Below are 23,258 nucleotides of genomic sequence, written 5' to 3'. Positions count from 1 at the left end.
TTGGGAGCACTTGCAAAATGAATGCATGTTGGTAATCTGTGTAGTTATAGAGATCCCACTCAGATCTAACTGCTTGGCTGTGCCGATTTTACCAATGAAATAATAATAAAAAAAATCAAAATAAATTCTCCATACCCCAGGACTGCAGTCTATTCTTTGCTGAGACTGTAAGGCCTCTGCAGGGTCAGAGAATTTGATTGTAACCATAGCTTCTGGATTGGCAACAGAAATGCCATAGCTGGCCCCCTCTCCTTTTACAAGCCAGCCAAAAACAACAGAGAGAATAAGAAGCAGCAAAGGAAACTTTCATCTTGATTAAAAATAGGAAATATTCATATCTGGACCCATAATACTGTGTTTAAAAAAGGTCTTTCGGACTAGTGGAAACTGTACTGGTGTGAAGACAAACATTTCAGATTTCTTGGGCAGAATAGGCAGAGTGCAGAATTCTTCAAAAGCGATGTCACAGCCTTGACTTGAAACAAGCTCAGGGTGCAGAGGTCCCTAGCAACATGCTGTCAGCACCGAGTGACCTCAGACCACGATTAAACAAACGTATAGAAAGCACACAGACATCCCATCTTTGCCACCTCAGAAAACCATGGGTAGTTGGGTGTAGGATAAACTGAGGGTGTAGGATAAATTGTAGGATAAATTGAGGGGAACAAGCAGCCCTCCAGGTTTTATGTTTGCTGAAGAAGAAGGGAGACGTCACCATGTGCCCCAAACTCCATTGAGTGGTTTCACTGGGAGGAGGGAACCTTTCAGCCAGCCTAGAGCCATTCATCGTTCACAGGGGCTTGGTAAGGTTTTTCTGGACACAAGAGGCCCAAAGTGACCACCTCATTCGTCCGGTCCGTACCCTTACTATTCTTTCTCATATGGTTCAAGAATAACATGCCCTCCTCAGCTCAAGGATAGAAAATATTAAAAAAGAAATCAGCATGAGATTTATGTGAACTTGTTGCATTTGAAAAGAAATACCACATATACACACAGAGGTAGAGGAGTAAAACACATTAGAAAGATTATATCACAAAACAGGTAAAAATTAAGACAACGTATTTCTCTAAGACACAATCTGACAACATATATTAATACCAAATATACACACACTCACTTCAGTTCACCTAGGAAACCACCTTATAGAATTGCACTGTCTGAATTGATAGCTACTAATAATTGAATTATGGAACTATTTCCTAGTGCAACTGAGGAACTAAAATTTTAATTTAAAAACCGATACTCATTTCAGTTATTGGAAAGCTTTTTAGTGTGTTTGGAACAATTTGGGCATGTGAATTTACTTTGCAACTGTAACTTTTATGAAATCTAAGTACAGATCAAGTATTGCCAATGAAAATGTGCCTTAAGATATGTTCTAAGTATAAAATATGTACTAGATTTTAAAGGCTTAGTTCAGTTAAAAAGAATATAAAATAATTCATTGAAATGATAATATCATGGTTATAATGGGTAAAATAATATTAATAAAATTAATTTTATGAGTTTCTTTTTAAGTTTTTAAAGTGGCAACTAGAAATTTTTTAAATCACATGTGATAGGATTTTTCACATTTTTTTTTCTTTCTTGTGAATCACCTTTTGACTCAGTCATTGGTGTTTGTGTTTTCTCACACAATGTGGTCTTTGGGCTATTAAGAGAATTGGTGATGAGCATTTCATTAAAGAGCACCCAGCCATTGTCTCCAGAATTTTCTTTTGACACACATTATATGCATTATATTTCTATCAGATAGCACTGCTATAGAATAAAGCCACCAGGATGTGAAATAAGTGGGCAGGTATTATTCGAAGTAGCCAAAACCAAAGCAAAACCCCCAAAAGTGGATGCTTGTCCTTAGAGGAATGGATAATACATACACATAATATGTCTGGACTATTACGAAGGCTTTGAAAAACACGGCTTTGCCAGTGGACTTGAATATCATGAAGAATTGTTATAGAAGAAAAACAGACTGCAGAGAAATGTGAGTCATCCCAGAATATCCCAGTATGATAAAACAACCATACCAATCCTCAATAGCATATGTTATAAAACATGACCTGAGCATGAAAAAAAAAGTGCAGAAAGCTAGATGTCAGATTATTTAACCTGGGTTACCTGTATGTGGTGAGCCAAGGCCAGGGAAGGGAGGGAAGCGAGTAGAATTTACAATGTTTAACTCCCTCCCTCTCCCAGCATATATAGTACCTCATTTATGTGCAATTGTACCCCCCTTCCCTCCACACACATACTAGTGGAAAGGGAAGGACAGAGTTAGAACTATATCTAATGACTTGGTAGAAATGTCCAAGGTATGTTGCCAAGTGAAAAGAAGTTGTACATGATATTTAAGTCGATTCATTCTAGTTCTGTAGAAGCAACAAATCCTCCATGCGCTTATATATGTTCAAAGAAAGGTGTGTGTGTGTGTGACTTTTTACTAGAAATGGATATTCCTTTCTGCAGTTGAAAAAAGAAGGAAACTTTAAAAACAGGACAGTAATTATTAAGTTTTCCTTGAAATAAAAGAGATCAGAGCAGAGATACAAACTTCCCAAGAACAGTAATTGCAACAGACAGAATTTGAATATGAGTTGGTTACAGAAGCACATTAGAAATAGCACAGAAATCCTCTTAGAGAGTCTCAGGTATAAAATAAAATAGATGTAAAGAATTAAAAAGAGAAAAATGAGTTAGAAAGAGAGTAGCCCTAGCAGACCAACGAGAACCAACATATGAATAACCAGCACCCTGGCATGCTATTGTCACAGGCTTTTCTGAAGGTTGACACAAAGAACATAGAGAAAAGACATGTAAATATACTTTCCTAAAATAAAATCTAAACGCTGAAAGGGCACATGAATTCCAAGAAAATTTGATACAAATGATCGATAGAAATAACCTAGTATATTGTACTTCAGAGAAAAAGCGTCCTTTGGGCATTTAATTTCATCCTTCTCCTCTGCTGACACACACACACACACACACACACACACCAGCTATTTACATATACATTTCAAAAAACTGTGCATGAACAAGAAAGAAAACATAACTAAAATAAATTACCCAAGGTATTCCAAAACCTTTTTCACATTTTTTTTTCTTTCTTGTGAATCACCTTTTGACTCAGTCATTGGTGTTTGTGTTTTCTCACACAATGTGGTCTTTGGGCTATTAAGAGAATTGGTGATGAGCATTTCATTAAAGAGCACCCAGCCATTGTCTCCAGAATTTTCTTTTGACACACATTATATCTCAGAACCCATTAAGGAAGGTTCTTCTCTGATTCCTACTAAGCAGCTTTGATGCTGATGCTTTCCTGGTCAATGGAAGTATCGGTGGAAGGTTTTGGATCTCAACCAGGACTTATTTTTCCTCTTCAAATGGTCTTAAAGTGACTTTTTGACCAAAAGGTAGTGCCATTTTCCAGTCCTGTCAGCAGGAAGAGAAACAAATCCTGCATGAGTAGGCTTTCTGTGATAGAACAGGTTGACTCCTTGAAGGGAGAAATGAATATCATGTATCCATGTACTTTATCATGTTGTTTCTTCAAAATACTCACTATTCTTCCCTCAGACATGATAATTCATCCATAGCCATTGATATCATGCTTATTATATGATTAGCTTTGGGTAATAGAATGTAGTAGAAGTGAAAGGTCTTTCCTAACAGAAGTTAGGAAACTAACCCCCCACCCCCACCCCGCCATAGTGGCTGCTGCTTTAGCCTGGGTCCTGGAAGTAAAGACAACATGAAATACAGCCAGAATTGACCCCCCAGTAAGCACAAGCTGCAAGGAGAAAATAAACTTGTAAGTCACCAAGTTTTTTGGCTTATTTCTTATTGCAACAATATTTAGTGTCAGCTGACTGGTATAACTCTCTAAGCATACAGGATTTCAAACTTGGTTTTAGAATGATCTAAATGCTCTTTTAAAAGACTCCTGATTTCTGTAGGACTTCCTCCTGAGGAAGGCCATGAATGGGTAATAAATGACTGATCCTTCTCCTTGTAAGATTCTTGGCTACTTCCGGTCAACCAGGGTGAATGCACTGACCTCTCCTGAGATGTTCTGGAAGTGAGTCAGAGTGTGTCTGAGCCGTAGCCCCACTGTTGTGAGACAACATTTATACCTGCATTCTGGTAATATGTCTTAAAATTGTAGGGTCAGAAAACATCTTTGGGACTGAAGGCAATAGCCCATCTTGAGATGTCACAGTAGTTCTCAGTGGGGATGGGTTTGAGGAAGACAGGGAAAGAGAGGAGGATGATGCTGGAGATATGAAAGGTTCACTCCCATTTTTCTCTTTCTGGTTAAAGCTGACTCCATGATGGAAATATCCATCTGTGAGGAATAGTGTGTGTGTGTGTGTGTGTGTGTGTGTTTTCCCACCCCAAAGCAGGAAATTCAGCATCTGTACCTAGAGTTCCATTGGAGGAGGGGGCAAACTCAAAGTGCATCAGGGATCCAAGTGCAGTTCAGCATTGATGGAGCCAACAATGTGCAGCAGCCCCTTAAAGAAGACAAGCTGTGGTTTCCTCCTGGGATGACGTCACCAGGGCCGTTGACAATAGTGCTGGTGGAAAGTAGGATAAAACAGTTAGTTGAGCCTCAGAAGACAGAACGGTAGATGGGCAGAAGACACATTAAAAATAGCATAGAGTGGGAAGCTGATTTCCTCCCCACTTTAAGGTTAGGGTGGGTTAAGGACAGAGGCCCCAGAGAATTAGTTTTGATTCTCAAATTCTGTCTGGCCTCAAGGACTCCCCCCGTTTCTTCCAGAATAAGCCAAGAATCAATCCTCATAAAGCACTAGCACATTAAGAAGGGCGGATGGGGCAGGGGGATTGGTTTTGCAGGTAGAAAGCGTACAGGATGGGAGGTGCCAGTATGGGTCACAGGCCCCTGGTGGCCCCTCAAGTTGGGACGGCTCGGTGCACGGTTCGGTGCCCTTGAAAGGGAGGCAGTACCAACTAATTAATTATTGGGCATAAGTTAAGGGCACGGACTTTGGACAGAAAGACGTAAATTTTCTATCTTGATTGTGCTTGTATTCATTCTGCTTGGGAAAGTGGGATAGCCTTCTCAAGGCCTGATTTTATTGAACACCAAAAAGAGCAATAGTTTTTAACTTCTATGGAGGTTTTGGGGTTTAAATGAGCTAATTCACACCAATGGCCTATCACAAAGCTGGGGGCATAAGAAATGCTTGTGTAGCACTTGCTAGTTAGTATCATACTTCTTAGTCTCAGCTGAGAGAGGTCAAGACGAAAGGTGGTTTAGAACCATTGCACAAGTTCTTCTTTTTCTCTTTTTAAAAGATTTATGTTTTTATTTGAGAGAGGGAGAGTGTGTGAGTGTGAGTCGGGGGAGGGCAGAGGCAGAAGGACAAGGAGACTCCTCGCAGAACAGGGAACCTGATGCGGGGACTCAATCTCATGACCCTGAGATTTTGACCTGAGCCAAAGTCAAGAGCCAGAGGCCCAACAGACTGAGCCACCCAGGCACCCCATAAGCTCTTATTATTGAACACAGAGTTATAAAGTTATAAAAATAAGCAGATGGGGTCTGTACACCTAATTTGTTTATTAATAATGGCTACGAAGAAGTCAGACTCAAGGGTGCAATACCTGTTCAGTAGAGTTTGACAACAAGTTACCACATCGGATGTGTTTGCAGGTGGACTGGAGCTGAAGGCATTCTCTAAAAGGTGATAGCAGTCGAGGTCTATGGGGGTGCTGGAGAGTATCCCTGGAAGTGAAATAGAGTGCCCTCTGCTTTAATAACGATCAACATCAGCAAGCCCTCCTCCTGTTCTTAGCTTCTTCAACGCGCTCTGCACGTTTCACTCTACAATACACACAGCAGCTCTGCCTCTCGGCTCCCCGCAGTGGCTGATGCTGCCTTTGCAGGGTGGGGGGCACAGAGCCCTGAAAGCTGCCGCTCTGTGGGCTCCGGGACACAGGACACAAGGGACAGCCTGCAGTACCTGCAATGCAGGCTGTCATGAAGCAGGCGACGGTCCCCGCGATCAGCGCTCTCACTGCCCCTGCAGCGATATCGTGCTTTCTGGAAGGAGCCATGGATGCTAGGAGACATGGAAATAGGAGATTAAGGTGGAGGTCATTGATTGGGAATTCCAAATTCCCCACCTCTGAGAACTGTTCTGGGGCTGGACGTTTCAGGTGAGAGACTTTTCTTTTCTTTCTTTTTTTTTTTTCCAAATTCACTGGGAAAGTCAAGATTCAGGGGCTTCGTGATGAGCTCCACATCCAGAGTTCTCTGGCCGGGGGGAGAAGAGAAGAAATATGTCCACACCAGAAGGTCCAGAAGCTTCCCTTTTCTGAAGAAGAAGCAAGTTCTCCATTTTATTCTAAGTTTCACCACAGCGTCTGGAGGCCGTGGCGACGCAAATGGGTCTCAAGGTAGGACGCAAACATCTCCAGCTCATCATCACCAGCTACTTCCGTGCCTACGGCTGACATCACTAACTAATCACAGCATTTCCCTGCTTGCCCTTGGCCTCAGAATCCTTCTCCAGGTGGCCTTTTTAAGTCCACTGGAACTGGCATGCACAGCGAAGTCTATGCATCGTCCCTGGGTAGAGAAGCACTGGTATATTTGAACAAATTCTTCCTGACATTAGCTGGGGTTACATAAGAAAACTATATTGTAGAGCAGGAATTAAAAAAAAAAAAAAAAAGACCTCAAAGCATTTACTACTGTCACAGGACCTTCTTTCCCCCCAGACGCCAATAATGTTATAGAGAAAGATGGAGATCGAAAGTATGTTTATGTCACATACATTGTTGAAGAATATTCTTTTCACTTACTGAGTCCACCGATCACTATTCCTAGGGAACCAAAATTAGCGAAGCCACAGAGAGCATAGGTGGCAATTGTCTCTGAACGAATCTGTAAATAAGCACAAACACACAGAAGTATACATGGTGCGACTCAGCTTAGTAAGTCTGACATCCTAACCAGGCTTCCTTTTCTGACTATGGAATCGATATGGACAAGTGAACGTGCAGTGCATGGTGTGAAACACCTATTTATTTCCTAGACCACCCCTCTTTTCCATCTTCCCTTGAATTTGGAGAGAGAGAAAGGGGCTGTGCGGATTTGGAGACTCTACAAAGGAGTTGGGACCACAAGTCTTAGTCTCTACAGATGCTACTTTCTGCCCAATGATAACCCCTAACATTCATGGCCACTTGCTATCATGTGCTAGCCTACTGAGGATATCAGATTGGTCCCAGAAGCTACTCACATTACATTTGTTGGATGAAGGACTTATCTAGGAAGTATAAAGAGCTGTTATAATTTGTTAATAAGACAAACATCCAATAAAAAATGGCTAAAGAGATTTCAAAAAAGACATTTAAATGGCCACAAGCACATGAGAAGATGTTCAACATCATTCATTCACCAGGGAAATGCAAATCAGAACAATAACATACCACTACACATCCATGAAAATGGCTAAAAAATGGACAATACCAAGTGCTGACAAGGATGTGGAACAACAGGAATTCTTGTATGTTGTTGGTGGGAATGTAAAGCGACACAGTCTGTTTATAAAGTACAAACATACTTGGCAGTTTCTTACCAAGTTAATAGACACAGCCAGTCTCACCCAGCAATAACACTCCTTTGAAATTTTCCCAGGAGAAATAAAAGCATATGTCCATAACAAGACTGTACTGGAGTATTTATGGCAGCTATACTCATAATACCTTCAAGCTAGAAACAACCCAAATGTCTTGAGACAGACAAATGGATAAATAAATTATGGCTATCCATAAAATAGAATACTACTCTGCAGTTAGAAGGAAAAGGCATGAAACAAAATGAATGCTGAGTGAGTCCACCTGCCTGAAATTTTACAAGCAAAAGTAATCTATAGTGAACGAAAAATCAGGCTGCCTGGGAATGACGGGGCGGGTAGGGATATTGTTGACTGCAACTGGCCATGAGAGAAATTTCCGAGGCTTTCTATGTAATCACGGAGGATGAGGTTACACAGGTGGTACATTTGTCACAACCTGTATATACAACCAAAAAGGGGTCTTTTTTGTACGTAAATTATACTTCAGTGAAAAGGAATTATATTAGTAAAAATGAAACTCTTAGGTATCAAAGAGTTCCTTTCATTCTGGTTGTGGTGTGCTTGCCTTTCTTTGGTCTTCAGATCTAACCATCCCTTAGAAGTATTAGGTGGAAGAATGGTCATGGGCAGTAAGGAGATGGGAGATGAATTTGTAGAAGGAAGAGAGCATGGTCCTCCAGCTCTACTCTGATGGCCAAGAGGTGTTGCTTGGCCCAGATAATTCTTTCTCAGGTTGAGGGACTGACTACAGGACACTCAAAAGTTTCAGTGGACTTTGTTGTTCACCAGAAACTCACCCAATCTGGCAAAGGCACCCACACAATTGAGGCAATAATTTTCTTTTCTAAAACCCTGAAAAATCTCTGATTTGGTTTAAAGAACAAACCAGGAAAATATGACATTCAAAATTAGTAATGCCTTTTTATCCCCCAACTAACTAGATTTTTTTAAAAGCTCACATTCGAGACTGAAGTGGACACATAAATTTTTTTGTTGATTATAAGGCCTCTCTTCTCTTTCATGGTTTTCTCAGAACGCCTTTGTTGATATTTTCAATCAGCGTGCATATAGCAGGCAGGAAAAAAAATAACGTATTTGAGCAATCCGCTGTTTCTGGAAAAGCTCATCCTCATTCCCAGCGCTCTCTAGTGCTTTTCATTTAGTTCAATTGGCTTTAAAAACAGGCAGGCTTATTAAGAGACCGTGGGGAGGGAGATGGCACAGAGCACTTGAGATTCCTCTTTCCTGTTTCTGGGGGTCTGTGGAAAGGGGATACACAGATGTGGCCATATAGGGTTTTATAATAAGAGGAAAAGGAGGTGAAATGATGCTACTTTGCCTTTTCCCATACATGTGCAAGATTACATGAGAACAGCTCCACCACACTGGGAAATGAATAATATATCATACAGCTCTCCTAGCTCCTGAGCAAAGATGCTGTGTATTCAAGGACAGTCTTCGCAGCACTGCTTCCAATGGCAGGAAATTGGTCACAGTGTCCATCCACAAGAGACTGGTTAAAATACACAATGGTGTGTTCATACTAGAGAATACGCTTTCACAGATACCGAGGGAGAAAGGCATCCAAGATATGTTATTACGGGCATAGAGCAAAGTTAAGAGCATACTCTGGTACAGGGAGAAGAGCTGAGTGGCAGAGAAATAAGGAGGAAGCTTACTTTTCTCTCTTGCCTTTTTGTACCTTTTGAATTCTGAACCATGATATGTATACATCAAATGTAAACAAACAAACATGCAAAGTATTATTTTTATGCTAAGAAAGAAAAGATGACGGAGTAGCAAAGAGCTCATTCTGTGGACAATGTGCTCCATACATAGTCTGACCCGGACAACACTGGGTTTTGTTTCATAGACCCAGATCTTATGCTTCGGTTGTGTGGTCCCTTTTCCGGGAGATGCTACAACACTCCCACCACTTGTTGGTGGGTAAACAAAAATTGCAGGGACTCATCCCCATTTTGTTGACTGGAAATAAGAAATTAGGAAAAACAAAATGCTTTTGCCATTATGACTCAACAGTAGCAGAAGCCCTTGGGCTCCTGTCTCCAAATGTCCTCTGTAGGTCTGCCTCTTGCTGGGCTCACCCAACCCAAGTCGGCCCTCCTGTTCTGTCTCTGTTCTAATAATGACTGTTCACAAACCTGGTTGGCACCCCCAGGATTGTGAGCTTGCTTTGCTCATTAAAAAACTACTTTCTCCTGGCAACTGGAACTTGGAGATGGAAAGCAATTCACTTAATTTAGCCCATTGTTTACTTTTGGCAGGGAAACAGACTGGTTTGTGGTGGCATCCAAACAATGAAGACATTTGGCCAAGCTCCACTGTATGGTCAGTTGAAGAATAAACATTTGAGAAACAGGAGACCTACAGAACCACTGTTATCAGATGTATGGGTCCAATGCCTCTGACCATAAAACACGAATCAGAACTCTGTTGAGAGTCTGCTGTTGTATCTGTAGAATACATAGGAGTGAATTCGCATGTTTGGTCTTTAGGGTACTGGGAGAGATGATCATGGTGTTCAGTGGTAGGCAATCCCAGAACGTTGGGCAGTGTGATTTTCCTCCCCTTTCCTTTTAAAGCCAAATACATGCCCAGAACATTCATTACAAATGGCTTGTTTCAATGAGTAATGGTGGTGGTCCGAAATATTCCCCATTTCCCTAAGAGTTTCCATGTGTGTGACTGTTCTGTTTTTCAGGAAGGGAAAAGCTGGAGACTTGGCTGTTAAATATGACCTAAGTCATGGCTTCACCTGAGCTCCCTTATCCCATTCAAGGCCAAGCAGGCATGGGCATCTCCTTGGAGCCCATTGACCTGAAGTGCTAGCTAGTTAGAGGATGCTTGTCCAGAAAGTTCAGGCCATAAGCCAAGCTCTTCTCTTTCCTCACCCACTTGGAGAGGAGCAGTTGTGTCTCCCTATTTCTTTAGGATGTCCAGGCACTATCTTGCCTTTGGGCAGTTTCTCCGAGTCCACAGAATTTCTAAAACTGGAAGGAAGAGAACTCCAAGATTATTAGACAATGAGCCCATGAGGGCAGAGGCCTTATCTCTTGTTCAATGTTGTGACCTCCGTGCACATGCGCATTGTACATAGAAGGCAGGTAGCAAATATTTGTTGACTGATTGATTCCAGCCCCAGCTCCTACGACTCCAGGTTTGGATCTATGGCTCTCAAGAGTCAATGATCAGAGCAGGAAGGATTAGCTGTGTTGACACTCACACAGACACAGGCATATGGATGAATTCAACATAATGGAAAACTAGGAGGTGCTATATTCATTCACTATGGTTCCCTGAGATCAGGGATTTTTGTTCTGTTTTGTTCTCTGACGTATCCCCAAGTGCCTAGCCTACTACACAGAAGCACCTGTGACTATTTGACGAATGTATATATGTGATAAAGAAGTGTGTTCTGAAATCAATTTATTTACTCACCGACATATATTGCTGCACGCCATCTACAAATTTGGGTCCGGCCTCCTTTCTTAAACGGATCAATTCTGAGAGGTGCTCATAAGCCACAAATTCATTGAAAAATGTCTTATAGCCTATGAGTTTGGCAACCATAAAGCTGTCTTGCCAGTCTATTCCCATCATGAAGGAAAAGGGCATGAAGATGTAGGAGCATATTATCTATAAAACCCAAAAATAGATACTTTATTAGAGTGGTGATTTGCTTCTGCGTTGTTCTTCTGCGTTACTGTTGTGACAAGATTTTTCCCAACCCCTCTGTGTCTCCTTGAAGCATAGAACTCCCTTCACATCACCTTTCCCATCTCCACCCATTAGGAGTCAAGCTGGCATCAAGTCATTTGAGAGAACCTGGATTCCTGGCATGAGGCCAGTCATTCTCTCCTGAAGGGTGATAGGACATGGAGGGGGGAAGGGCAGTGGTGGGAAGACAGGAGATACATGAGAAGTGTGTGCACTGTGTAAGAGTATACTACAGGTGGTTAGGGAAGGCAATTCACAAACCTCCTTTTTTTTTTTTTTTTAACAAAGATAGGCAGAAGCAAAATGGAGGAGAGACATGATAGCATTATACCTCAAAACTCAATTGTGGGTAGTCAAACATGTTTCCAAACCAGGACAGGGCCGCATTCACAAAAGACAACAGGGACAGGAAGGCAATCAGGTTCACAGCGATGTTTGCCACCAGGGAGATGGATGAGGATGCTCCCTGTGTTGCGGCTTCTAGGAGGTTCCTTGAATCGCTTTATCAAAAAACAGCAATTTCAGAATTATCAAGGTATTGTCAGTGATGGACATCATAGGTGTATAAATGTCATAATCAGAGCTCATTTGGTTAGAAACAAACTGTCAGCCTCCTGCCTTGGTCAAAATACCATCAAATCATGATGCCATTTATAATTGCTGAGTGTAGGTGATGGCAAATGGGTGTCTAACCATTCTACTACTCTGTTAATTAGGGGGGATTTATAATGAAAAATTTGGGAAATGATACAAATATTATAGGTTTTGGGGCGGCTGGTTGGCTCAGTGGGTTAAGCCTCTGCCTTTGGCTCAGGTCGTGATCTCAGGGTCGTGGGATTGAGACCTGCATCGGGCTCTCTGCTCAGCAGGGAGTCTGCTTCCCCTTCTCTCTCTCTGCCTGCCTCTTTGCCTGCTTGTGATTTCTCTCTGTCAAATAAATAAATAAATAAATAAATAAATAAAATCTTTAAAAAATATTATAGGTTTTAAAAATTCTATTAATGTAGCCACCAGAAAATATTTATAAAATATTCATGGTATAAGCACTAGTAATTCAAAGGAGACCTGAATATCTATCACCTCATTGAAGAAGTGGAATGTCACCATCACATTTGAGCACTTCTCCTTCCCTAATCTTATTCTCTTCTCTTCAATCTTAGAGGTATCTGTCTCCTAGAAGTTGCTTATCATTCCCTTCCTTTTCATTTTTCCTACATGAGGGTGTGCCTAATTAATACGTTGTGTAGGTTTGCACATTTGCTCAACTTTGTAAGTGGAAGCACACATATCCCATATGTGTATTCTTCCACAACTTGCTCTTCACTGACTGCAGCTACATACAAACAAGGGATAAAGCTCAGCAACATGCCCGTTGATGGATTCTGTTACTGAACTAGATTCTTTTGACTATCCTAAACACCTTCATCTTTTTCACCCTTTTTTCTCTTTCTTTTGCCCAGGACAAAAGAAAAGGAATTGATGAGAGGTTAAAGATACCTATATCACACCTTCATTCTCCCTCTTATATAAGAAAGTTCCAGAAATGGTTGTCCCATGGCTCTCCAGTGGTCGCGAATCAGGGCTCAATAAACACTACACTATATTTTACATGAAGCATCTACACTGAACTGCTCAGGAAGTGCACTGACATTCAAGTATTTAGGAAGATTTCCAAATATTAAAAAGGGATTTTTTTTTTTGGAAGTCTCGTGAAGTCTAAAAGTCACTGAGAAATTCACCTTAATACCACGACTCACTCTGCTCTCCAATGATCAAAGTTTTGCTGTACTTTGAATCTGGAACCTGCCCCCCCACCCCCACCCCCGCCTCAGCCGACTCCCCAGCTGGTATGAATCCGATGTCCCACTTACCCACTTTCCATTTTCATGGCGTTCTTGAGGGTTATTTTAGGTGTTTCTGTCTCAGGCCAAAAGAGTTTAGCCACAGCCAACGAAGCAGGTGCAGACATGACTGAGGCAGTTAACAGGTGGGAGGGGGAAACCTGTGATTTCAGGAGAAAGAAGGTCAACTGAGGTTTAGCTTTTCTGTCGAGTTCAGGATGAACAGCCCAAAAGCCCTACAGGGGAAGAGAAGGGTAGCATTGAACGCTATGCCAGGAAAGTGTTTCTTTGGAGGCTTGGAAGCACTCAGTGAGCCAAGTCGGTATCACCTTGAGAGTCAGAGGGAGGAGGGAGGAATTGGTGTTAATTGACCACATCTTTTGGGGAGAAGCTCAAAACCAAAATCTAATCATTTCAGAAGAGAATTAATCCTGTGTAAGAACTTCCAGATTCCTCTACCTCTCTGCAGACCTTCTGAACGTTTACATAGTCCCTAAAGCCCATATTTCATCACCTCATCAGTATAGACTGGGGGAGTATCTGGGGATGCAGGCTCAGACACTCCCCTCCCTGTCTTCCTTTCGCTCTCCTGAAATCCGTGGTGCCCTTATATAATATTCATTTATCCAGAGTCCCTGTAATCTGTAAGGGATTTCTGTTTCCCTCACTGTGGACCTGCTTAAACTTTCTTCCCTTTCCTCCCCAAACCCTTATTTTGTTTCGGGATTCCCTTCCCTGTATTTTCAGAATGGCAGTATCTGGATTCCCCCCCCCCCTCCCCCACTCCCTTGCAGCCAGCACATTTCTGCCGGCAGAATTCCTACAGTGGTGGTGGAGTGGGCCATCTGTGGATCCAGACAAGTTGCTATTCCTGAGATCTCTGTCACCTTTTTACTCTTCTCTCTTCCTCGTGGTTGGCTCTCAGAGGCCCGGATGAGGCGGAGGGATGAAACTCACCTATCTTGTAAGAACTGCTAGTCACCTGGGCCCACAGCTGTGTGTTCTTCCATTTCTCCACTGGGGGTTGCCTCTACGTGGAGCTTAGAAGCTCTGTGCTTGGAGCATGAGCATCAGTTAATGATGGTCTGCTGCACTGGGCCACAGCCGACCAGCTCTCCAACTGGGTTGTATGTTAGAATATACAGGAAGAGTTTTTAAAGAAACAGTGCTGCTTAGGTCTCACCCCAAGAGATTCTGGCTTAATTATTCTGCAGTATGGGTCTGGGCATTAGGGTTTTTAAAAGTTCCCAGATGATTCTAATGTGCAGTAAGTTTTGGGAACCACTGTCCCAAAGCACAGGTCAAAAAAATTTTTCTCTGAAGGGGAAGAGAGTAAACATTTTTGGCTTTCAGGCCACAACTACCCAACTCTGTAGCATGAAGGCTGCCATACAGAAATGAATAGAAGGAGCTGGTTTCCAGTGAAACTTTAGTTACCAAAAGGGGGAGCAATTTGGTTTGACCCGTGAGCCATACTTTGCTGAACCCTGGTCTTGACTGCTTTTACTAGTGACAGTGATAGTGGTTTTTGTTGTTGTTGTTGTTTTACATATTTAAGTGTTCAACCACAGTAACCTCATAATACGATTTCATTCTGCCACAGTTGGATCTAATTCACATTTGGGTGGCAGGGATTTGAAAGTGAAGTCACAAAGCCCCTCAGGGTTACTCTACTCAAATGCCAAAGGAAGAGTGAAGGACATGTTTTGCCTCCTTTTCTGGCAGTAGTGGTAAAGAAAAGACAGAGATAAAGCAGTAAACAAATGAGAGGTCGAATTTTCCATAAATTTATCTTCAAATATCCTTACCCCAAAGGAAATGTATGCACCTAAGACACTTCCGGCAATGGTAGAGAACCCAGCGGTCATGATTGCGTGGAGTTCAGACTTGGTGACGTGTGGTAAGTATGGTCGGACTAGCAGTGGAGACTCTGTCTGGAAGCAAAGAAAGACTAGATTGAACGTTCCTTTTTAAACCTTAGGAGGATTTGCCAATCTACTCAAGATTCTTTTATTCTTTCTTTCTTTCATTTTTTTTTTTTTTTTTTTGTTAAAGTGGAGCCCGATGTGGGGCTCAAACTTGAACCCTGAGATAAAGATCTGAGCTGAGACCGAGAGTTGGACACCCAACTGACTGAGCCACCCAGGTGCCCCAAGATTCCATTTTCTAAAGCAGTATGTCTTTCTTTCTTTTTAAAGATTTACTTCTTTATTCCAGAGAGAGGGAGAGAGAGAGAGAGAGAGAGAGAGAGAGAGAGAGAGAACACGAGCAGGAGGGGCAGAGGGAGAGGGAGAGAGAATCTTAAACAGACTCATGACAAGCGCAGAGCCTGATGCAGGCCTCAATCCCACCGCCCTGAGATCACCACCTGAGCTAAAACCAAGAGTTGGACTTAAAGTAGTCTTTCTAAGTGTGAACCACAGACAGCTCTATCAGCATCACCTGGGAACTTGGTAGACGTGCAAATTCTCAGACTTACAGATTCAGAAACTCTGGGAATGGGACCAGCAATCGTGTTTGAACAAGCCTTCCAGGTGGTTCTGATGCATGTTCATTTGAGAACCCACACCATCAATGTCTGGGTCATTGAACTCCACGTCAGTGTGCAGATAGAGTCATGTGTCAAGTCTGCAAAGTCTGTAAGGCCAGTTCATATAAGGTCCCCACCAGTCTAGGATTAGAGTCTGGTGGCCAGATACTCTTTTCTAAGATTGGAATACTATTGCCTGAGTAACTGCCCTGGCCTTCTGAGCTGGAGATTTCCCATCTTCCAAGTTCTTCTTGACAGATCATATACCTCTTTGCTCACACCACACGGACATAGAGATGCAAGTATAAAAAAATACCAGCAATAACAAGGACAGGTGCCTGCAGGCACTTTCCTAATTGGTAATCAGACACCCCACTCTTCCCCTTGGGTGGAAAGGAATTAGAGTGCAGTTGTAAGGGCTTGAGTCCCATTAAGGAGGACAGGCGGCCTGCGACGTGGAGCTCTCCATAAATAATAGCTGTACTTTTAGCATATTAAGTATCAAATTGAGCATCACAGAAGCATGTGTGCAATTTTACAATTTTCCCCTCATTATTTGTAATTGTTCTATAAGATTGAATGTGTTGAGCTTCACTTCATGGACTAAATAGAAACTCAGTACATAAGCCCTCTTACCCCGCAGGTAGGAGTAATCAAGTCAAGAAGGTGTTCTAATTAGTCCTGAGAGATTTTATGGCTATAATTATAACGATTTCAACTCCTAGGGAAGGAAGTATGGGCCCCGCCCTAAAGACTATCCTCCAGGCTTGCAAGCTGGGCTTACCAATAAGGCTCAGCCTGCCCGGAGCAGCTGTAAGCCTCAGATTTGGAGTTGGAGTTGGAACTGTGCGTTTCTCTGGGTGACTTGAATTTTGCTTCAAATCCAATTTCCTTGGGTAGTGGTACTGGCAAGCATTCACACGTTTCCTGGGTGTGATTCCATTTTGCTTGAAGCTACCTATTCTGAGTGGCGAGGAGGATTACGATCTCTTCCTTATCCACCCCTTAGGAAGGCTGCTGTTTTGAAGGACAACCCATTGGCTTCATATTTCCTTGCTTAAGTAGGCTTCAGGCAAAGCACTTATCTGTGTGATGGATCAGGAAGATGAAAATGCTTTTTTTCATCAGCATCTTTCTTCAGGCCCAGCTAAGACAGACCGTTGGCCCATTCAGACAAGTTGAGAATAATCTCCAGTATTTATACAGCTGCAGGGTCATTGGTGGAAAGCCTTTTTTGGCCTCTTTCATTTCCACAAGCATTATCCCACAGAAAAGGAGGCTGCCTGTTACATCTCTGCAGCTTCTGGGTAAGTGGTGAACTCCATTTGAGTGGGTGACCCTCTAGCCTCTGGACGGTGGGTTGGAGACGTCAGCAATTCAATCAGCTCACAAAAGACTGGTTGAGAATCTACACAGGAGAAGCCCAGCGCTTTGATAAAATGATTCCACCTTTCCTCCTCTCCATAAACTTTCAAGAACCCAAATTTGACACTGGGACACTCGGAAGGGGGCTCTCTCATACACTCTCTCTCTCTCTCTCTGGAATCTGGACATTGTCAGTGCTGGTGGTTCCCTATTTTGACACCCTGCCCCTGACACTAAAAAACAATAATATCGTTATGTTACTTATTCTGCTTTCTTGGAAAAGTATACATTTCAACAGGTGTTTTGTTTTTGTTTTTTTGAGATTACAACTTACCTGTCCGACGAATATATTGCCAGCAGCAACTACAGATTCAATAGGAGATGATCCCATAGTAACTAGCATTACCCATCCAACCTAAAGAGGTAAAGGGACAAAGTCAGCGAAGAGCTCTTTGTATACACAATACTTCAAAATAGGGATGAAAGTCTTTGGGGGGAAAATACCTTCCACCATTGTTGGCCGGCCTGTGATGGTGCTAAGAATGAGTGTAGGTTATCTAGTCTACAGAGCGGATGTATCCAGTCCTCCTATGTGAATGGTAAGTCTGAATCATTGTATATATTTTGAATTCATACATTCAATAGGCAAACAATTGTCTACTGAAACATTTTATAAGAGTAATAAATCATAGTAATCGCTAACAGTCATGATAAGATTCACTGCATTCCAAGCACTGTTTTATGTCCTTGATCCAGGGAACACATTTAATTATCATAATAGCCCTTTGAAGGAGGTCTCATAATCATGGCCATCTTATAGAATAGGAATCCAAGGCACAGAACAGTTTAGTTATTTTGTCTAAGATCACCCAGCTAAGAAGCAGTGGGATGTAGTTGAGGTTTGGCTTTTTCTACTGAACTCTCAAATGAACATGGTTGATGGTCCCCTTTCTTTACTGGCCCTTCCAACTAGAGACTGTGGTGTCCGCTTCAGGATGGGGACCTTCTGTTGCATTCTCTCCTTCTTTTCTGCTTAGATCTGAGCACAGAAATGAATGCTGAATGTTGAAGTCAACAATCAGAAAATTATGGGCCCTGGCACATTCTTGCTGAAATTTTGAATTTTGCTGGTGTTCTGGTTTCTCTCTTTTTCTCTCTCTCCCTGTCTTGCTCCATCCCTCCTTCCCTCTATTTTATGTATTTTCAAGGATCAAAGGAGGGCTATGGCTGTGTCCAAACTCTGTATACACTGCCTGGCTCATGTGTGCAATCAAACTAGCTCACACATTTCCTCATGCTCTGATTTAACACGAATGTACTAGGACTGATAGTTGCTGGGATGACAGGAATGAGGTGAACTTTCCAGGCTTTTTTTTTTTTTTTTTAAATTTGTGTGTGCTTATCAAACTCCCTCAGAAACGCAAAGCAGCTTCCCGTTCTTACTTGGATCCTCTGGCAACTCCTAGACCAAGAGCCTCCACTTTTGCAATGTCCTGAGGAGAAGGAGGGACTCTGTGTAAGGCTCAGGGAACACAGCCAGGTTGAAGGAAGGATGCTGTTCTCCCCACGGGCATGTGCTCTGAATTACTAAGGTTTTAGGAAGATAGCCAGTAACCACTGACAGCGAGTTAAAGCCCTGTTAGAGGTTCCTAAGGTGAAATCGCCTTAGGGCCCCACGTAGGATTTTTTTGATTCGGGTCTAATAACTTGGGATGGAAGAGGAGGTGGTGGTGAATCTTGGTACAAACAGTAAGGCTGTTCGAGAAAACCTGGATAAAAGGCATTTAAGACTTTGTCCCTAAAATCGCTGCTGTACACTTGTCACCCAACCTCTGCAAGTCCCAGTACCTTTCTAATGATCCACTGCATCAGGCCAAGGTAGTAGAGCATGGACATCACGGTGCTGAAGAAAACCACAATTGGCAGGACCTGGGGGGCAAGGTGAGGGCATGAAAGCAATCATTGGTTGATGTTGGCCTCAGTTGGATCAGTAGGGTTCAGATCAGGTCATTTTTCTGCCTCCTTACCCCCATTGAAACATCCTCCAAATCATCATCATCAATGTCATTTTGAACTAAATGACATTTTAACCAGCCAGCGCACCCCATCTGCCATTTCCTTCTTTGAGTTTCCTCTGGATACACTTGAGTATATTTCATAGGAAATGTGACATTTTTTGTTTCTCTGCAATAATGAGCTTTTCTTACTGTAGTTTCTCAGAGAAGTAATACAGTTTTGGGGGAATTTGTAATAACTAGATCAAGAAGCTGAAGACCATGGGAAGATGTTCTTGACATTCTGATGTTAAACAGCCTTATTAGCGGAGGATGCTGGTCAAAACAGTGTGAGGAGCTTCTCAGATCCTTCCTTACAGAGGCTGTACAGATCAGATAGAGCATGGTAGGTGCTTCCATACACTGCATCATAAAGGAAGTTCCCATTTGTTTATTTTGTATTTTATTTTCTTTTTAAGATTTTATTTATTTATTTCACAGAGACAGAGACAGCGAGACAGGGAACACAAGCAGGGGGAGTGGGAGAGGGAGAAGCAGGCTTCCCAATGAGCAGAGAGCCTGTTGCTGGGCTTGATTCCAGGACCCTGGGATCATGACCTGAGCTGAAGGCAGAGGCTTAACCCACTGAGCCACCCAGGCGTCCCCCATTTAGCTTTTAAAATAATTATTATTTTACTTATAGATTTTTTTAATCACTTAAAATAGTAAACTTGGGAAACTTAGTTTGTTTCAATTGTGATACCAAAATTGTCTTTCTCTGGATCTTGTTTCCCTGATGCTATTTGTGTGCCTTTGATGCAGCGTGTGTTTCCACAGTGAACAGTTTCTACCCCGCAGAGAACACGGAGCTGTGGGCTGGCTCCCTCCACACCCCTACCCGTCTGTACCCCTTTCCCTCTGTTCCCCAGTTAAATGACCAGGGACAAGCTGCCACCAGAGGCATAGAATGACCGAGGACAATTTGTACAGGATCTAATTTAGAAAAATCTATTAATAATATATATTAAAAGACATTTGTGCCATTATTCAGAGCTCACTCACTTATGTGCTTTTATTGGCTTTAATGGGCAAGCAGAGCCTTCCTGAAAGCTTCAGGGAATTAAAGGGGCTTATCTCTTGAATGTTCCCACGGGGATTCTGCTTTGGCAGAAAGGATAGAGGCCACTGCTCTGGGGAAGAGGGAGGTGGGTGGGTAGGAAGTATCCAAAGACACTGGCACAATCTGGGCAGCAAGTTATACCTCCCTTGTGACTTTGTTTTTCCCAATTCTGGGCTCAGCAATTAAAAAAAAAAAAAGATTCAGCATAAATGTTGACCCAACTGAAGCCTGGGTAGATTGGAGGTAAACTCAAGAGTCCCTAAGTGAGAAAATAAGTTAGAAGCCTAGGAATAACAATACCACAAAAAAAGAATGCTGAAGGAAAAGCTGAATTCATCTTTCTGCCTCATCAACGAGTATTTGTAGGGTCTTCACAGGGGAAAGTGAGCTTCCTGGGGGTTGTGAGGGTGCACGGAGGCCAGCTTCCCTTTCCCCTGGAGCATAATGTGCCTCCTTAGGTTGGGAGAAGGCTCAGCCTCCAGGCCTGCTATGCTGAAGGAAAGACAGGAAGGGTTTAGCATGAAGATGGCTCTGGAAGAAGAGAGGTTAATGGGGTGAGCAGCTGTCTCCTTTTGGGAGATGGAGAAGGTTCCTGAGCAGAGAGCTGTCACTGATCCTAGGCCTGGAAGCCATCAGTGGCCATATGCCTCATCACTGCCAGCTACCGGATGTTCCTTCCCCAGATGCCTTTAGATAGTATTGTCCCATACGATTTTTCAGAAGTATCTCAGGCAAATCTCAGGCAAAGCCAGGAGCCCCCTCAAAAGTATTTGTATATGTCTGATTTATAGCTGTTTCCCTCCATGCTATGGTAACCAAGAAAAATGTTTGCAATCTACTGACTTCAGAAAAAATCTGATAAATGAGAAAAGGCAGTGATGTGATATCCACCCAGGACATGCCTGGCAGGTGTATATCTGGTTTCTGGTCAGTTTCTACCAGAATGTCTAATAGATAGTAGTATTAATATTAATTAGTATTAATATCTAATTAGTATTAATTAGGTATTAGATATTAATATCTAGTAGATAGTCTAATCAGAATATCTGGGACAAAGACCCAGAAGGTACTGAAAAGGAAGTAACTACTTCAAAAAGGGATTTGGTTTTACCTTAAATGCAAAGAAGTGCTCTGTGTATGTCTCGCCGAAGACAAATTCAGCACCAGCGTTACTGTATTCCAAGAAGGTCTGAGTTAAAGAAAGGAAAAGCAGACGATCATTACAACCACAGAATTGTATCTACAGGACCTCCCAGGCTCTGCAGATGGGGAGCCCAGCAAACTTGCTGGTTAGACATGGAAGGTAGATTTTTGTAGTTTTCCTTGCTCCAATGGATGGTATGGAAGAATATTTTTGAACTATACCCACATACAGATTTCCTGTCATTAGTGACATTCAGTCTGACTCTAGGAGGCTCAAGAAGGAGCCAGGTGTGTCAGTTTGTTCCAGCAAACCATACATGGCACGCAGTCGGCACTAGTTAGCGCTTGGTATGAAGAAAGGCTGTTTTTCTGTTTGTGGAACCATCTTAGAAGTATGACACCTCTGGGCCAGGGTGAAAGGGACATTTGGGATAGGGGACTGGTGCAATGGATGATATGGGGGAGGGGCAAATGTAATATTAATAAATTAGACAGATTAATGTATTCTACACAAACAAAAATGTGGGTCAACTCATGCAGATGAAGAAACCTATTTCTGACATGTCTTGAGGATTATAGCCAAATGTCAAAAGCACTTATAAGCAAGATGTTCATCTGAACCCAACTTACCTGAACTTGTTGGCCCAACCAATCAAAAGCCATAAAGCCAGGGTCAGTCCTTAGGATTAAGAGCCCGAGAAGAAACTGTAACCCAATTCCCCAAAAGACAGGCCTCCAGTAAACCTAGGCAGAAAGATGGAGAGAGAGATCTTACTAGAAAATGAATGCTAAGCTCAGTATACATGCCCAGAGGGTCACGATTTCCTTGGAAACTTCTCACATGTGGCCAGTGATCCACAGTTTGGGAGCCCAAAGCAGTTGTGAGCAGAGAATCTCTTGATAGAATCATGCCCCTAGATCTCAGGGTTGCATTCCCCCTTTCAAACCCTGAGTTTGAAGGCTTCGGTCCCTGGAGAGTATGTACCCATTATATCATGATAAAATAACTTAGACTTAAAGAATAGTCTTAGAGGGGCCATTAAAGGAGGAGGGATTGGGTCCTCTTCTCTGTGCTGTAATGTCAGAGACATATAATTACTTCCCCTGTCTGGAAAATGGAAAGGCAGAACATGGCTTCTCTCTGTGTGCCCAAGGTTTGTTAATCTGAGAATTTGCAAGTGAATTAAGTGAAATTCCACCCTGGTGGGGGCTCCCATTTCACTGTAAAAGGAACGAATTAACTCTAGTGCAGAGCCAGGGAGTGCAGCAGGAAGGGACAATCATCTGCTTTCATTTTTGGTGCTGAGATGAGCGGGCTGCAAAGAACTGTGGTATCGGAGGTATAGATACCAGTGGAAATGTTGACCCGAGGTGGGCAGGCACTTTGAATCCTACTAGGTGACTTGTTTTTCTTGGGTCAGCCTTTCAGAAAGCCAATAAAATCTTCTGGAGTTTGCCATTCTGAATTGTGAGTGAAAGCTTCGATACCTCTGAATTCTTGCCCATTTAATTGGTTACAGGCTGATAAAATGAGAATGAGAATTGAATTCAGTGGGAACAAAACTGGTTAAGAACAGATTTTTACAGTAAAATAACCTAACTTGCAAATAGAAATTTGATAAATGGCAGAATCCGGTGGTAGAATATTAGATTATTTACTGGCCTGGGGAAACCGGGATCAAAATAGATAAATTTTCTTTGTGTGTTTGATCGAGGGAGGTGGGGTACATGAGTAGAAATTGGACTTGGCAGGAGAGAACACCTCACTGGTGGTGTAACTGGAAAATTACTGAGAATGAGAAATGAGAGAGTACTAGCGCTAAGAAAGCTTGGGAAGAAAGGCACTCTAGCCACTTAATGTAGCAATAGCAAGGTAAGACAAACACTGAAAACAGTGAAATTCTCTCA

The 23,258-nt window shown here is 42.4% G+C and overlaps 1 protein-coding gene across 1 annotated transcript in view; it reads right to left on the bottom strand.

Moving 5' to 3' along the window:
* Nucleotides 1–945: 945 nt before the first annotated feature.
* The window catches only part of SLC28A3 (solute carrier family 28 member 3), a 61,244-nt gene continuing 38,931 nt past the window's right edge, over nucleotides 946–23,258 (bottom strand). Inside the window, exons 7-19 of the mRNA XM_059411764.1 lie at nucleotides 21,981–22,094; nucleotides 21,319–21,396; nucleotides 18,942–19,022; nucleotides 17,428–17,508; nucleotides 15,007–15,132; nucleotides 13,229–13,359; nucleotides 11,689–11,857; nucleotides 11,079–11,276; nucleotides 6,841–6,922; nucleotides 5,997–6,095; nucleotides 5,638–5,758; nucleotides 4,428–4,583; nucleotides 946–3,438 (exon numbers count right to left, since the gene is read on the bottom strand). Of these exons, the coding sequence (XP_059267747.1) occupies nucleotides 4,457–4,583; nucleotides 5,638–5,758; nucleotides 5,997–6,095; nucleotides 6,841–6,922; nucleotides 11,079–11,276; nucleotides 11,689–11,857; nucleotides 13,229–13,359; nucleotides 15,007–15,132; nucleotides 17,428–17,508; nucleotides 18,942–19,022; nucleotides 21,319–21,396; nucleotides 21,981–22,094 (1,407 nt within the window). The 3' untranslated portion in view covers nucleotides 946–3,438; nucleotides 4,428–4,456. The remainder of the gene's footprint in view (nucleotides 3,439–4,427; nucleotides 4,584–5,637; nucleotides 5,759–5,996; nucleotides 6,096–6,840; nucleotides 6,923–11,078; nucleotides 11,277–11,688; nucleotides 11,858–13,228; nucleotides 13,360–15,006; nucleotides 15,133–17,427; nucleotides 17,509–18,941; nucleotides 19,023–21,318; nucleotides 21,397–21,980; nucleotides 22,095–23,258) is intronic.

This window comes from Mustela nigripes, chromosome 9 (assembly GCF_022355385.1).
Source record: "Mustela nigripes isolate SB6536 chromosome 9, MUSNIG.SB6536, whole genome shotgun sequence".
NCBI classification, from domain to species: domain Eukaryota; kingdom Metazoa; phylum Chordata; class Mammalia; order Carnivora; family Mustelidae; genus Mustela; species Mustela nigripes.
The sequence above is the reverse complement of the archived record's forward strand: the minus strand, read 5'-3'. Positions and strand labels throughout refer to the sequence as shown.